The sequence below is a fragment of the Palaemon carinicauda genome, chromosome 15 (genome assembly GCF_036898095.1).
Source record: "Palaemon carinicauda isolate YSFRI2023 chromosome 15, ASM3689809v2, whole genome shotgun sequence".
Taxonomy (NCBI): domain Eukaryota; kingdom Metazoa; phylum Arthropoda; class Malacostraca; order Decapoda; family Palaemonidae; genus Palaemon; species Palaemon carinicauda.
This window is the reverse complement of record NC_090739.1, coordinates 111929857-111945506: the sequence shown is the minus strand read 5'-3', so window position 1 is coordinate 111945506 and position 15650 is coordinate 111929857. Positions and strand designations below refer to the sequence as shown.

The window sequence follows — 15650 nt, the reverse complement described above, 5'->3', positions numbered from 1 at the left end:
CCCGAGAAATTATTAGATCATTTCTAAATACATTAACTAATGTAATGCATACATAAATATCTTTGAGTGCTTTTTTTTTGTGTGTGTCCAATACTTACCCTAAACATATAGGAAACGACAAAGGGGAAAAAGAAAATTTCAGGAGAAAACGTCAGTCTTTCGCCATCCAAGCCAATTACAACAATTTTGCTGGATGCCTGGAATTTAAAATCAAAGTTAGATTCATCTGGAAAAATTAAGAAAACTCTGAAGAACAGCGAACCGTTTCTAGTTAACGACGGAAACCTCTTTCGCGCGTTGGTATATGCTATCACCGTAGGGGGGGGGGGATGTAACACGCAGTCATGAGAAGTTCAATGCGCCACCATAGTAGCATCACCGAAAAGACCATACTTGTTCCATTGCATCAGGATAAAGTCTGGGGAACTTAAACGGAGATATTAGCGACAGTTATCCTGTATAATGTGAAGCCAGATGTAATATGTCGTACCTTTATTGATTTTTTTTTTCTTTTTTGCCATGGCTTTGATTACCCCTAAACGTTACCATATTTTTATGGCCCAAAAAATATTTCATGCCATAAATATGTCATAACCAATAAGCTGGTTGCTATTTTTTCCATATCTACCTGTGCCGCGTTTATTTTTCATATTATTATTATTATTATTATTATCATTATTACTTGCTAAGCTACAATCCTAGTTGGAAAAGCAGGAAGCTATAAGCCTAAGGGCTCGACCTGGAAAATAGCCCAGTGAGGAAAGGAAATAAGGAAAAAACTACAAGAAGTTTAAAAACAATAATTAAATCTTTCATATCTAAACTATAGAAACTTGAAAAGAGGATAAAAACTTCAAAACAACGAGAGAAAGAGAAACAAGATAGAATAGTGTGCCCGAGTGTACCATCAAGCTAGAGATCTTTAACCCCAGACAGTGGAAGACCATAGTACAGATGTTATGGCAATGCCCAAGACTAGAGAACAATGATTTGATTTTGGAGTGTCCTTCTCCTAGAAGATCTGCTTACCATAACTAAAGAGTCTCTTCTACACTTAAAGGTGCTCATGAATGGCAGAGGCAAGGGACAGTGACATTACTCTAGCAAGCAGGACAATGTCCTAGAGACTAAACGTGTATACATATAATCAGCGCCCAAGCCCCTCTCGTCCCAAGCTAGGACCATGAAGGGCTAAGCAATGGCTGCTAATGACTCAGCAGATAGACCTATAGGCTTCCCCAAACTATCCATTCTTAGCTTACAAGAATGGTGAGGTTGCAGCGACCAGTTAGGGACGTTACCACATCGGCCACCACAACCCTAAGGAAAGTAGCCACTTAACTATTACAGTGGCAGTAATGAACCGATTGAAAGAAGAAGAATTGTTTAGTAATTTTAACGTTGGAAAGTGTACGAAGAAATCGGAGAATGTGTTAAGAAGAAGGCAGACTATTCTGTGTAAGTGTAGGTAAAGATGAAATGAGCTGTAACCACTGAGAGGGATCCAATGTAGTACTGTCTGACCAGTTGTAGTATCTCAACGGGTTGCTGGTGCCTTGGCCAACCTACTGCCCTTCATTCCTATGATAGTTCTCTTAATTTTGTATAGCATTCTTGAATTAATAGAATTTTTTTTCATCATTCTATTTCATCAGCTAGTAGAAGGTTTTTTGACATTCTTCTTTCCTGTTCCTAGTTGTGTTGTAGATTGCCTGGCTCTTACGGTCAGCCACGGGCTCTTGCACACTTGCAGGCCGTAGTTCTATTCCTCAATAGAAAATGCTTATGGCACCAGCAGCTTTTTCCCCCTTTGCTTACTAAAATGAATGCGTCATCATACAGGGAATCCATCTAGTCAACTGACAAACTTGAGCATACGGCGTTTTGGCGTTTCCATGCCTCGTCACTTCCTCTGTGATTCCGGCATTATAGTAATGTCGCATTATAGTAGTGTCTCAGGAGAAACATTACTTCAGTATAACAGTGTTTCATAGTCATAGATGATTCAGTTTAGTGGTGTCTTTATATAACCGTGTCTCAGTTCATACATGTCAAGGTCCCGCAGCAGGATCTTGATATAAAGGTGCTTCATAATAAAAGACCTTCAATATATTCGTCTCAGTCCACCAACTCATAGTACTAATGTCTCATTATAGCTGTGTTTGAAATATAGTCGTGTCAAGGAAAGTCTGACTTCATTATTGGTGTCTAGTGTGGTAATATCTGATATAATTAACTTTCGTTTCCTTGTCTCCTTTTCATTTGAATTTTGCCCTTTGGATAAATAAACTTTTTAAACTTTCAATTTAAAGTTTCCACGGAACCAACTTTAGACATAGTTTTGATTGACGTAACCTCCAGCAAATGTATAATAATAATAATAATAATAATAATAATAATAATAATTTAAGATAACCCGGACGAGGAGACGGAGTCGACACTTACTCCACACAGGATGTGCGGAGAAAGAGCCTTTTTCCAACCAATCACAGCCACGTAAACCGGTCTTGCATCCAATTTTAGCTAAATAGCACCTGCGAAGCCTCATGCTCTCTCCACTCACCCGTCCCCCCTCTTAGTCGATCGTCACTTTAGGATCCTCAGAGTTTGAATTCGCGTTCTCGTAGATTTTGAGGGTAATTTTGTGATTATTGCAGTGCAGATTGCTAATTACTCACTAGAAACATGGCATCAAGTGACAGTGATGTTCTAGTTGATGCAGGGCTGTTTGAGTATAGTGTTAATGACGTTATTAACGGGATTAGTGAAACAAGTGCTCTGGAAGAATAAAAAAGTTTCAATATGGCGGAAAGAATGAAGTGAATATACTTGAATACGTTTCTCTTGATTATTGAATGACTGAAAAATGATGTTGATGATAATGGAGGGTGTAGGAATTGGGATTTTGAAGAGGTTTCAGTAGGTTTTGTTGAAAAATTGGAAGGTGCATTTGTGAGCATTGCACCTTAGGTTGTGTTTGTGATGCACCAAGTTCCAAAGGGTTTGTTGGTGAGAAACCTAGTACCATGGTGTTCGTGTTGGCTATTATCGTAATATCAAAGGGTGTATTTCTGATAGGCCTAGTACTATAGAGTCTGTTGGTAATACACCTTGTACTATGTTGGGGTTATACCTCGTGTGTCCTGAGGATACACCTACTATACCACAGGCTGTATTGGTAATAAGCATAGTGTCACAGAGTGTTTTGGTGATAAACCTAATGCCACATAATGGATCGGTGATAGACCTAGTACTTACATTGTGCTGATTAATAGTCGTAGTACCATATTTATCATTGGTAATAATTCTAGTGCTAGTGTGTGTTTCGATAAGATTAATGTCATGTTAGTGGTGTTGATAGACTTAGTCTTGCTGGGTATATTGGTGTACATATATTACCACAACCTCTCTTAAAACGGTAAAAAATCTCAATATAATAATGTTTACAATGAATTTTGACCATATAAATGGAACATACTTTAAGGAACTAAACATATTACATAGAAAAGGTGGAAAGTACAGAAGATATTTTATAACTTTAGGGACATTAAAATTGTGAAGACAACCCAGAAAATTGCCGTTGAATTTCCTCATTGCACCACAGAAGATCTAAGCTTCATTGGAAGGCGATGGTGACCTCATTCGACGGCAACAGGACTGGAGAAGAAGAAGTAGGAGGCGTGAAGGGTGAGTGTTGCCTTAAACGTTAACGGAAAAGGAGACAGTTATAATTTCTCCTCTTTTGTTCATCGCTGTTCTGATTAATAATTTTGAAATCTGTTCTTTATTGATCTCTGTTTTCCTCCCATACATTTTACCATAACATATGAACAAATTTTCTATAGTTGCCATCGTCAATACATTATTCTTCTTATAACTTATTAATAATACGCGCTCGAGGCAACTTTGAATGTTGTTTAATACCTTTGCATCGTATTTGCATTACCATGTTAGGTAACTCTTCAATTAATCACGTACTTAGTAAATTTTAGGTATTCGGATATATGTCAAATAATCTTATGCACATAGGCGTAATGTTCAAACAAATTGTCTTTTTGTATCTTGGAAATTAAATAGTTTATGGAATTATTGGTATAACAAGTTTTTAAAAACTTTATTTTTACTTTGGTTTTCTTTACTTCAGTGAAAAATGTGTGCGGTTTTAACGAGTAGAATTCCCATATCAAATTTATACAATTTCGTTTTGGTGGATATATATATATATATATATATATATATATATATATATATATATATATATATATATATATATATATATATATATATATATATATACTATGTTTGTGTATTTATAAATCTACATATCATCATTAGCATTTGCTAGCCCACTGCAGGACTTGTTTGTGTCATAGTTTCTCGAAAAAACTTTAGGAATTATGTAGTTTACGTTGATTTCCTTTAGTTATATTTGCTTTAAACTAGGGGAGCTCCGTTAATTGGTTATTTTTGTCTGAATTTCTTTTACACACATACGATATATATATATATATATATATATATATATATATATATATATATATATATATATATATATATATATATATATATATATATATATATATATATATATATATATATATATATATATATATATCACCAATTTTCGTGATGTTTTACCTTAATTTTTTTTATTGCCATTAACCCTGCTATTCCACAACATAGGTTTTTCAGAAAATGCCCTAAATAAAACACTGATGCCAGATGGTGACTAGAATACTTGGTAACCGTGGTGTGAAAGTGTTTGTGTGGGCCGAGTTCGGTATAACTTATTCATGGTATACACATAAAACGAAAGACTGTATGGGTAACGAGATTATGTATCTTGAGAACAAATCAGAGTTATATTTTGATGTTATTGTTCGGATAAAGTTGAAGTTTTGTGATGAAAAGGTAATTACTCGTGTGCTGTTTCTATATTGAGCATAAAAAAATGGGAGTTATTTGATCCTGATGAGGTAATACTATGAAACTAGTTTCAAGTGACTAGAGAGTGCTGTGGTACTAGATTCAAGTGACTGTGGAGTGCTGTGATACTAGTTTCAAGCGACTGGGGAGTGCGGTGATACTAGTTTCAGGTGACTGGGGAGTGCTGTGGTACTAGTTTCAGGTGACTTGGAGAGTGCTGTGGTACTAGTTTCAAGCGACTGGAGAGTGCTGTGGTACTAGTTTCAAGCGACTGGGGAATGCTGTGGTACTAGTTTCAAGCGACTGGGGAATGCTGTGGTACTAGTTTCAGGTGACTGGGGAGTGCTGTGGTACTAGTTTCAGGCGACTGGGGAGTGCGGTGATACTAGTTTCAGGTGACTTGGAGAGTGCTGTGGTACTAGTTTCAAGCGACTGGGGAGTGCGGTGATACTAGTTTCAGGTGACTGGGGAGTGCTGTGGTACTAGTTTCAGGTGACTTGGAGAGTGCTGTGGTACTAGTTTCAAGCGACTGGGGAGTGCTGTGGTACTAGTTTCAAGCGACTGGGGAATGCTGTGGTACTAGTTTCAAGCGACTGGGGAATGCTGTGGTACTAGTTTCAGGTGACTGGGGAGTGCTGTGGTACTAGTTTCAGGCGACTGGGGAGTGCTGCGGTACTAGTTTCAGGCGACTGGGGAGTGCTGCGGTACTAGTTTCAAGCGACTGGGGAGTGCTGCAGTACTAGTTTCAAGCGACTGGGGAGTGCTGCGGTACTAGTTTCAAGCGACTGGGGAATGCTGCAGGGAGTGCTGCGGTACTAGTTTCAAGCGACTGGGGAATGCTGCGGTACTAGTTTCAAGCGACTGAGAGAGTGCTGCGGTACTAGTTTCAAGCGACTGGGGAGTGCTGCGGTACCAGTTTCAAGCAACTGGGGAGTGCTGCGGTACTAGTTTCAAGCGACTGGGGAGTGCTGCGGTACTAGTTTCAAGCGACTGGGAACTGCTTCGGTACTAGTTTCAAGCGACTGGGGACTGCTGCGGTACTAGTTTCAAGCGACTGGGAGAGTGCTGCGGTACTAGTGTCAAGCGATTGGGAGAGTGCTGCGGTAATAGTGTCAAGCGACTGGGAGAGTGCTGCAGTACTAGTGTCAAGCGACTGGGAGAGTGCTGCGGTACTACTTTCAAGCGACAGGGGAGTGCTGCGGTACTAGTTTCAAGAGACTGGGAGAGTGCTGCGGTACTCGTTTCAAGCGACTGGGAGAGTGCTGCGGTACTCGTTTCAAGCGACTGGGAGAGTACTGTGGTACTAGTTTCATGTGACTGGGAGAGTGCTGTGGTACTAGTTTCAAGCGACTGGGGAGTGCTGTGGTACTAGTTTCAAGTGACTGGGGAGTGCTGTGGTACTAGTTTCAAGTGACTGGGGAATGCCGTAATACTAGTTTCAAGAGACTGGGGAGTGTTGTGATACTAGTTTCAAGCGACTAGGGAATGCTGGGATACTAGTTTTAAGCGACTGGGGAGTGCTGTGGTACTAGTTGCAAGCGACTGGGGAGTGCTGTGGTACTAGTTTCAAGCAACTGGGGAGTGCTGTGGTACTAGTTTCAAGTGACTGGGGAGTGCTGTGGTACTAGTTTTAAGTGACTGGGGAATGCTGGGATACTAGTTTTAAGCGACTGGGGAGTGTTGTGATAATAGTTTCAAGTGACTGGGGAGTGCTGTGGTACTAGTTTCAAGTGACTGGGGGAATGTTGTGATACTAGTTTCAAGTGACTGGGGAGTGTTGTAATACCAGTTTCAAGCGACTAGGGAATACTGTCATACTAGTTTCAAGTGACGGGAATGCTGTGATACTAGTTTCAAATGACTGGGGAGTGTTGTGATATTAGTTTCAAGGGGAATACTGTTATACTAGTGTCAAGTGACTGGAGAATGTTGTGATACTAGTTTCAAGTGACTGGGGAGTGCTGTGGTACTAGTTTCAAGTGACTGGGGAATGCTGTGCTACTAGTTTTAAGTGACTGGGGAGTTTTGTGGTACTAGTTTCAAGTGACTGCGAAGTGCTGTGATACTAATTTCAAGTGACTGGCGAGTGTTGTAATACTAGTTTTAAATGACTGGGGAGTGCTGTGGTACTAGTTTCAAGTGACTGTGAAGTGCTGTGATACTAGTTTCAAGTGACTGGGGAGTGTTGTGATACTAGTTTTAAGCGACTGGTGAGTGTTGTGATACTAGTTTCAAGCGACTGGGGAATGTTGTGATACTAGTTTCAAGTGACTGGGGAGTGTTGTGATACTAGTTTCAAATGACTGGGGAATACTGTGATACTAGTTTCAAGTGACTGGGGAATGTTGTGATACTAGTTTCAAGTGACTGGGGAGTGCTGTGCTACTAGTTTCAAGTGACTGAGGAATGCTGTGCTACTAGTTTTAAGTGACTGGGGAGTGTTGTGGTACTAGTTTCAAGTGACTAAGGATTGCTGTGAAACTGGTTTTAAGTGACTGGGGAATGTTGTGATATTAGTTTCTAGTGATGGAGGAGTCTTGTGATACTAATTTTAAGTGACTGGGAATTGCTGTGGTACTAGTTTCAAGTGACTGGGAGAGTGCTGCGGTACTAGTTTCAGGCGACTGGGGAGTGCTGCGGTACTAGTTTCAAGCGACTGGGGAGTGCTGCAGTACTAGTTTCAAGCGACTGGGGAGTGCTGCGGTACTAGTTTCAAGCGACTGGGGAATGCTGCGGGGAGTGCTGCGGTACTAGTTTCAAGCGACTGGGGAATGCTGCGGTACTAGTTTCAAGCGACTGAGAGAGTGCTGCGGTACTAGTTTCAAGCGACTGGGGAGTGCTGCGGTACTAGTTCCAAGCGACTGGGGAGTGCTGCGGTACTAGTTTCAAGCGACTGGGGACTGCTGCGGTACTAGTTTCAAGCGACTGGGGACTGCTGCGGTACTAGTTTCAAGCGACTGGGAGAGTGCTGCGGTACTAGTGTCAAGCGATTGGGAGAGTGCTGCGGTAATAGTGTCAAGCGACTGGGAGAGTGCTGCGGTACTAGTGTCAAGCGACTGGGAGAGTGCTGCGGTACTACTTTCAAGCGACAGGGGAGTGCTGCGGTACTCGTTTCAAGAGACTGGGAGAGTGCTGCGGTACTCGTTTGAAGCGACTGGGAGAGTGCTGCGGTACTCGTTTGAAGCGACTGGGAGAGTGCTGTGGTACTCGTTTCATGTGACTGGGAAAGTGCTGTGGTACTAGTTTCATGTGACTGGGAGAGTGCTGTTGTACTAGTTTCAAGTGACTGGGGAGTGCTGTGGTACTAGTTTCAAGTGACTGGGGAATGCTGTGGTACTAGTTTCAAGTGACTGGGGAATGCCATAATACTAGTTTCAAGAGACTGGGGAGTGTTGTGATACTAGTTTCAAGCGACTAGGGAATGCTGGGATACTAGTTTTAAGCGACTGGGGAGTGCTGTGGTACTAGTTTCAAGTGACTGGCGAGTGTTGTAATACTAGTTTTAAATGACTGGGGAGTGCTGTGGTACTAGTTTCAAGTGACTGTGAAGTGCTATGGTACTAGTTTCAAGTGACTGGGGAGTGTTGTGATACTAGTTTTAAGCGACTGGTGAGTGTTGTGATACTAGTTTCAAGCGACTTGGGAATGTTGTGATACTAGTTTCAAGTGACTGGGGAATGCTGTGATACTAGTTTTAAGTGACTGGTGAGTGTTGTGATAATAGTTTCAAATGACTGGGGAGTGTTGTGATACTAGTTTCAAATGACTGGGGAATACTGTGATACTAGTTTCAAGTGACTGGGGAATGTTGTGATACTAGTTTCAAGTGACTGGGGAGTGCTGTGCTACTAGTTTCAAGTGACTGGGGAATGCTGTGCTACTAGTTTTAAGTGACTGGGGAGTGTTGTGGTACTAGTTTCAAGTGACTAAGGATTGCTGTGAAACTGGTTTTAAGTGACTGGGGAATGTTGTGATATTAGTTACTAGTGATGGAGGAGTCTTGTGATACTAATTTCAAGTGACTGGGAATTGCTGTAGTACTAGTTTCAAGTGACTGGGAGAGTGCTGTGGTACTAGTTTCAGGCGACTGGGGAGTGCTGCGGTACTAGTTTCAGGCGACTGGGGAGTGCTGCGGTACTAGTTTCAGGCGACTGGGGAGTGCTGCAGTACTAGTTTCAAGCGACTGGGGAGTGCTGCGGTACTAGTTTCAAGCGACTGGGGAGTGCTGCGGTACTAGTTTCAAGCGACTGGGGAATGCTGCGGGGAGTACTGCGGTACTAGTTTCAGGCGACTGGGGAATGCTGCGGTACTAGTTTCAAGCGACTGAGAGAGTGCTGCGGTACTAGTTCCAAGCAACTGGGGAGTGCTGCGGTACTAGTTTCAAGCGACTGGGGACTGCTGCGGTACTAGTTTCAAGCGACTGGGGACTGCTGCGGTACTAGTTTCAAGCGACTGGGAGAGTGCTGCGGTACTAGTGTCAAGCGATTGGGTGAGTGCTGCGGTAATAGTGTCAAGCGACAGGGAGAGTGCTGCGGTACTAGTGTCAAGCGACTGGGAGAGTGCTGCGGTACTACTTTCAAGCGACAGGGGAGTGCTGCGGTACTAGTTTCAAGAGACTGGGAGAGTGCTGCGGTACTCGTTTCAAGCGACTGGGAGAGTGCTGCGGTACTCGTTTCAAGCGACTGGGAGAGTGCTGTGGTACTCGTTTCATGTGACTGGGAGAGTGCTGTGGTACTAGTTTCAAGTGACTGGGGAATGCTGTGGTACTAGTTTCAAGTGACTGGGGAATGCCGTAATACTAGTTTCAAGAGACTGGGGAGTGTTGTGATACTAGTTTCAAGCGACTAGGGAATGCTGGGATACTAGTTTTAAGCGACTGGGGAGTGCTGTGGTACTAGTTGCAAGCGACTGGGGAGTGCTGTGGTACTAGTTTCAAGCGACTGAGAGAGTGCTGTGGTACTAGTTTCAAGCGACTGGGGAGTGCTGTGGTACTAATACTAGTTTCAAGCGACTGGGGAGTGCTGTGGTACTAGTTTCAAGTGACTGGGGAGTGCTGTGGTACTAGTTTTAAGTGACTGGGGAATGCTGGGATACTAGTTTTAAGCGACTGGGGAGTGTTGTGATAATAGTTTCAAGTGACTGGGGAGTGCTGTGGTACTAGTTTCAAGTGACTGGGGGAATGTTGTGATACTAGTTTCAAATGACTGGGGAGTGTTGTAATACTAGTTTCAAGCGACTAGGGAATACTGTCATACTAGTTTCAAGTGACGGGAATGCTGTGATACTAGTTTCAAATGACTGGGGAGTGTTGTGATACTAGTTTCAAGGGGAATACTGTTATACTAGTGTCAAGTGACTGGAGAATGTTGTGATACTAGTTTCAAGTGATTGGGGAGTGCTGTGGTACTAGTTTCAAGTGACTGGGGAATGCTGTGCTACTAGTTTTAAGTGACTGGGGAGTTTTGTGGTACTAGTTTCAAGTGACTGCGAAGTGCTGTGATACTAATTTCAAGTGACTGGGAATGGCTGTGGTACTAGTTTCAAGTGACTGGCGAGTGTTGTAATACTAGTTTTAAATGACTGGGGAGTGCTGTGGTACTAGTTTCAAGTGACTGTGAAGTGCTATGGTACTAGTTTCAAGTGACTGGGGAGTGTTGTGATACTAGTTTTAAGCGACTGGTGAGTGTTGTGATACTAGTTTCAAGCAACTGGGGAATGTTGTGATACTAGTTTCAAGTGACTGGGGAATGTTGTGATACTAGTTTTAAGCGACTGGTGAGTGTTGTGATAATAGTTTCAAATGACTGGGGAGTGTTGTGATACTAGTTTCAAATGACTGGGGAATACTGTGATACTAGTTTCAAGTGACTGGGGAATGTTGTGATACTAGTTTCAAGTGACTGGGGAGTGCTGTGCTACTAGTTTCAAGTGACTGGGGAATGCTGTGCTACTAGTTTTAAGTGACTGGGGAGTGTTGTGGTACTAGTTTCAAGTGACTAAGGATTGCTGTGAAACTGGTTTTAAGTGACTGGGGAATGTTGTGATATTAGTTTCTAGTGATGGAGGAGTCTTGTGATACTAATTTCAAGTGACTGGGAATTGCTGTGGTACTAGTTTCAAGTGACTGGCGAGTGTTGTAATACTAGTTTTAAATGACTGGGGAGTACTGTGGTACTATTTTCAAGTGACTGTGAAGTGCTATAGTACTAGTTTCAAGTGACTGGGGAGTGTTGTGATACTAGTTTCAAGTGACTGGTGAGTGGTGTGATACTAGTTTCAAGTGACTGGGGAATGCTGTGCTATCAGTCTCAAGTGATTGGAGAATGCTATGATACTAGTTTCAATTGACTAGAGAGTGTTGTGATACCTGTTTCAAATGAATGGGGAGTGCTGCGGTTCTAGTTTTAAGTGACTGGTGAATGCTGGGATACTAGTTTCAAGTGATTTGGGAGTGCTGTGACACTAGTTCCAAGTGACTGGGGAGTGTTGTGGTACTATTTTCAAGTGACTGTGGAGTGTTGTAATACTGGTTTCAAATGGCTGGGGAGTGCTGTGATACTAGTTTCAAGTGATTGCGGAGTGCTGTGATACTAGTTTCAAATGACTGGGGTTATGCTGGGGTACTAGGTTCAAGTGACTGGGGAATGCTGTGATACTGGTTTCAAGTGACTGGGGGGTGCTGCGGTACTAGGTTCAAGTGACTGAGGAGTGCTGTGATACTGGTTTCAAGTGACTAGGTAGTTCTTTGATACTAGATTCAAGTGACTGAGGAGTGCTGTTATACTAGTTGCAAGTGTCTGGGGAGTGCTGTAATACTAGTTGTAAGGGATTTAGGAGTGCTGTGATACTAGTTTCAAGTGACTGGGGAATGCTGTGCTATCCGTGTCAAGTGATTGGAGAATGCTATGATACTAGTTTCAATTGACTAGAGAGTGTTGTGATACCTGTTTCCAATGAATGGGGAGTGCTGCGGTTCTAGTTTTAAGTGACTGGTGAATGCTGGGATACTAGTTTCAAGTGATTTGGGAGTGCTGTGACACTAGTTCCAAGTGACTGGGGAGTGTTGTGGTACTATTTTGAAGTGACTGTGGAGTGTTGTAATACTGGTTTCAAATGGCTGGGGAGTGCTGTGATACTAGTTTCAAGTGATTGCGGAGTGCTGTGATACTAGTTTCAAATGACTGGGGTTGTGCTGCGGTACTAGGTTCAAGTGACTGGGGAATGGTGTGATACTGGTTTCAAGTGACTAGGGGTGCTGCGGTACTAGGTTCAAGTAACTGGGGAGTGCTGTGATACTGGTTTCAAGTGACTAGGGAGTTCTTTGATACTAGATTCAAGTGACTGGGGAGTGCTGTTATACTAGTTGCAAGTGTCTGGGGAGTGCTGTAATACTAGTTGTAAGTGATTTAGGAGTGCTGTGATACTAGTTTCAAGTGACTGGGGAGTGTAGTGATTCCAGTTTCAAATGACTGGGGAGTGTTGTGATACTAGTTTCAGGTGACTGGGGAATGTTGTGATACTAGTTTCAAGTGACTGGGGAGTGCTGTGGTACTAGTTTCAAGTGACTGCGAAGTGCTGTGGTACTAGTTTCAAGAGATTGTGGAGTGCTGCGATACTAGTTTCAAATGACTGGGGTTGTGCTGCGGTACTAGGTTCAAGTGACTGGGGAGTGCTGTGATACTGGTTTCAAGTGACTAGGGAGTTCTTTGATACTAGATTCAAGTGAGTGGAGAGTGCTGTGATACTAGTTGCAAGTGTCTGGGGAGTGCTCTGATACTAGTTGTAAGTGATTTAGGAGTGCTGTGATACTAGTTTCAAGTGCCTGGGGAGTGCTGTGATACAAGTTTCAAGTGACTAGGGAGTTCTTTGATACTAGATTCAAGTGACTGGGGAGTGCTGTTATACTAGTTGCAAGTGTCTGGGGAGTGCTGTAATACTAGTTGTAAGTGATTTAGGAGTGCTGTGATACTAGTTTCAAGTGACTGGGGAATGCTGTGCTATCAGTCTCAAGTGATTGGAGAATGCTATGATACTAGTTTCAATTGACTAGAGAGTGTTGTGATACCTGTTTCAAATGAATGGGGAGTGCTGCGGTTCTAGTTTTAAGTGACTGATGAATGCTGGGATACTAGTTTCAAGTGATTTGGGAGTGCTGTGACACTAGTTCCAAGTGACTGGGGAGTGTTGCGGTACTATTTTGAAGTGACTGTGGAGTGTTGTAATACTGGTTTCAAATGGCTGGGGAGTGCTGTGATACTAGTTTCAAGTGATTGCGGAGTGCTGTGATACTAGTTTCAAATGACTGGGGTTGTGCTGCGGTACTAGGTTCAAGTGACTGGGGAATGCTGTGATACTGGTTTCAAGTGACTGGGGGGTGCTGCGGTACTAGGTTCAAGTGACTGGGGAGTGCTGTGATACTGGTTTCAAGTGACTAGGGAGTTCTTTGATACTAGATTCAAGTGACTGGGGAGTGCTGTTATACTAGTTGCAAGTGTCTGGGGAGTGCTGTAATACTAGTTGTAAGTGATTTAGGAGTGCTGTGATACTAGTTTCAAGTGACTGGGGAGTGTTGTGATACTTGTTTCAAATGACTGGGGAGTGTTGTGATACTAGTTTCAGGTGACTGGGGAATGTTGTGATACTAGTTTCAAGTGACTGTGGAGTGCTGTGGTACTAGTTTCAAGTGACTGGGGAATGCTGTGCTACTAGTTTTAAGTGACTGGGGAGTGTTGTGGTACTAGTTTCAAGTGACTGCGAAGTGCTGTGGTACTAGTTTCAAGTGATTGTGGAGTGCTGTGATACTAGTTTCAAATGACTGGGGTTGTGCTGCGGTACTAGGTTCAAGTGACTGGGGAGTGCTGTGATACTGGTTTCAAGTGACTAGGGAGTTCTTTGATACTAGATTCAAGTGACTGGGGAGTGCTGTGATACTAGTTGCAAGTATCTGGGGAGTGCTGTAATACTAGTTGTAAGTGATTTAGGAGTGCTGTGATACTAGTTTCAAGTGCCTGGGGAGTGCTGTGGTACTAATTTCAAGTGACTGGGGAATGCTGTGCTACTAGTTTTAAGTGACTGGGGAGTGTTGTGGTACTAGTTTCAAGTGACTGCGAAGTGATGTGGTACTAGTTTCAAGTGATTGTGGAGTGCTGTGATACTAGTTTCAAATGACTGGGGTTGTGCTGCACTACTAGGTTCAAGTGACTGGGGAGTGCTGTGATACTGGTTTCAAGTGACTAGGGAGTTCTTTGATACTAGATTCAAGTGATTGGGGAGTGCTGTGATACTAGTTGCAAGTGTCTGGGGGAGTGGTGTAATACTAGTTGTAAGTGATTTAGGAGTGCTGTGATACTAGTTTCAAGTGACTGGGGAATGCTGTGATACTAGTTTCAAGTGACTTAGGAATGCTGTGATACTAGTTTCAAGTGACTGGAGAATGCTGTGATACTAGTTGCAAGTGTCTGGGGAATGCTGTGATACTAGTTTCAAGTGACTGGGGAATGCTGTGATACTAGTTTGAAGTGACTTAGGAGTGCCATGGTACAAGTTTCAAGTAACAGGTGAGTGTTATGATACTAGTATCAAGTGACTTGGGAGTGCTGTGAAACTAGTTTCCCAAATGAAATAGGAAGAGGCTAATTTTTTTTTATAGAATAAACTCATATTATCCTAGATCAGAAATTCATAATAAAATGTGCTCTAAGATGTAATTTACTGTTATATCATGGGCGAAATCTAAAGGTCATTTTTTGACGGCCTAGTTTCACAATGTAAATTTCTTATGAAAATCATTGTATCTCCTATAAAATATGATATTTATGCATTAAAATATACCAAAATATCACGAATTCTATACAGAAAAAGAATATATAGAGATATGCCAACTTACCTTTCGGGTATGTCAACAAAATGGCCGCAGACCGCAACAACTCTTACAGCCCAATCTACCACATGAAATGAAGAATGGGGTTGCAAACTCCATATTATCATCAACATCTCTTTTTAACTCCATTAGAAGTGTGTTGATGACATCCATGCCGAGGGAATACTGCCTGCTGGCCATTATTGAAGATAAATTCAAAATAAATAGAAAAAAATCAAATTTGCAAAAAATAAAAAAAATTCTGAAATTAGCATTTAAGGGAAAATGGACCTCATGGCAATATATGGCATCTAAGCCAAAACCAATGTCATGCAAGTGGTAGACACACCATCCATCCACACTTTCCAACTATAAAGAACCAAACAAGTATCAACACTGTTCGACAATTTATAATTATGTAATAACTTTGCTGTTTGATCACTTACCCCTATAAAGGTATGTCGGGGTCGAGGTCGACCCCTGGGAGGGTAAAAAAACGGGGAAGGAGGGAAGTTAGACGAAAATCAGTCCTAAAGCAGACAATGGCATGTAGACTAGTCACCCCTTGCAGGTCGATCACTTCCATATTCGAGACAGCTGATGATTTATGGGGAAAACACAGGTTTTGGAAATGCTGTAGGGGTCGCGTACGACCCATCATACCTTTCCAGGGTGAGTAGGGAGTGCTGTGATATTAGTTCCAAGTGCCTGGAGAGTGCTGTGATACTAGTTTCAAGTGACTGGGGTGTGCTGTGGTACCAGTTTTAAATGACTGGAGAGTGTTGAGATACTAGTTTCAAGTGACTTGGGAGTGCTGTGGTACCAGTTTCAAATGACTGGAGAGTGTTGAGATACTAGTTTCAAG

At 42.4% G+C, this 15650-nt stretch overlaps 1 protein-coding gene across 1 annotated transcript in view; it reads right to left on the bottom strand.

The window, feature by feature from the left end:
* Window positions 1-7843: 7843 nt before the first annotated feature.
* The window catches only part of LOC137654138 (uncharacterized), a 40035-nt gene continuing 32228 nt past the window's right edge, over window positions 7844-15650 (bottom strand). The window contains exons 2-3 of the mRNA XM_068387779.1: window positions 9366-9692; window positions 7844-8230 (exon numbers count right to left, since the gene is read on the bottom strand). Of these exons, the coding sequence (XP_068243880.1) occupies window positions 7844-8230; window positions 9366-9692 (714 nt within the window). The remainder of the gene's footprint in view (window positions 8231-9365; window positions 9693-15650) is intronic.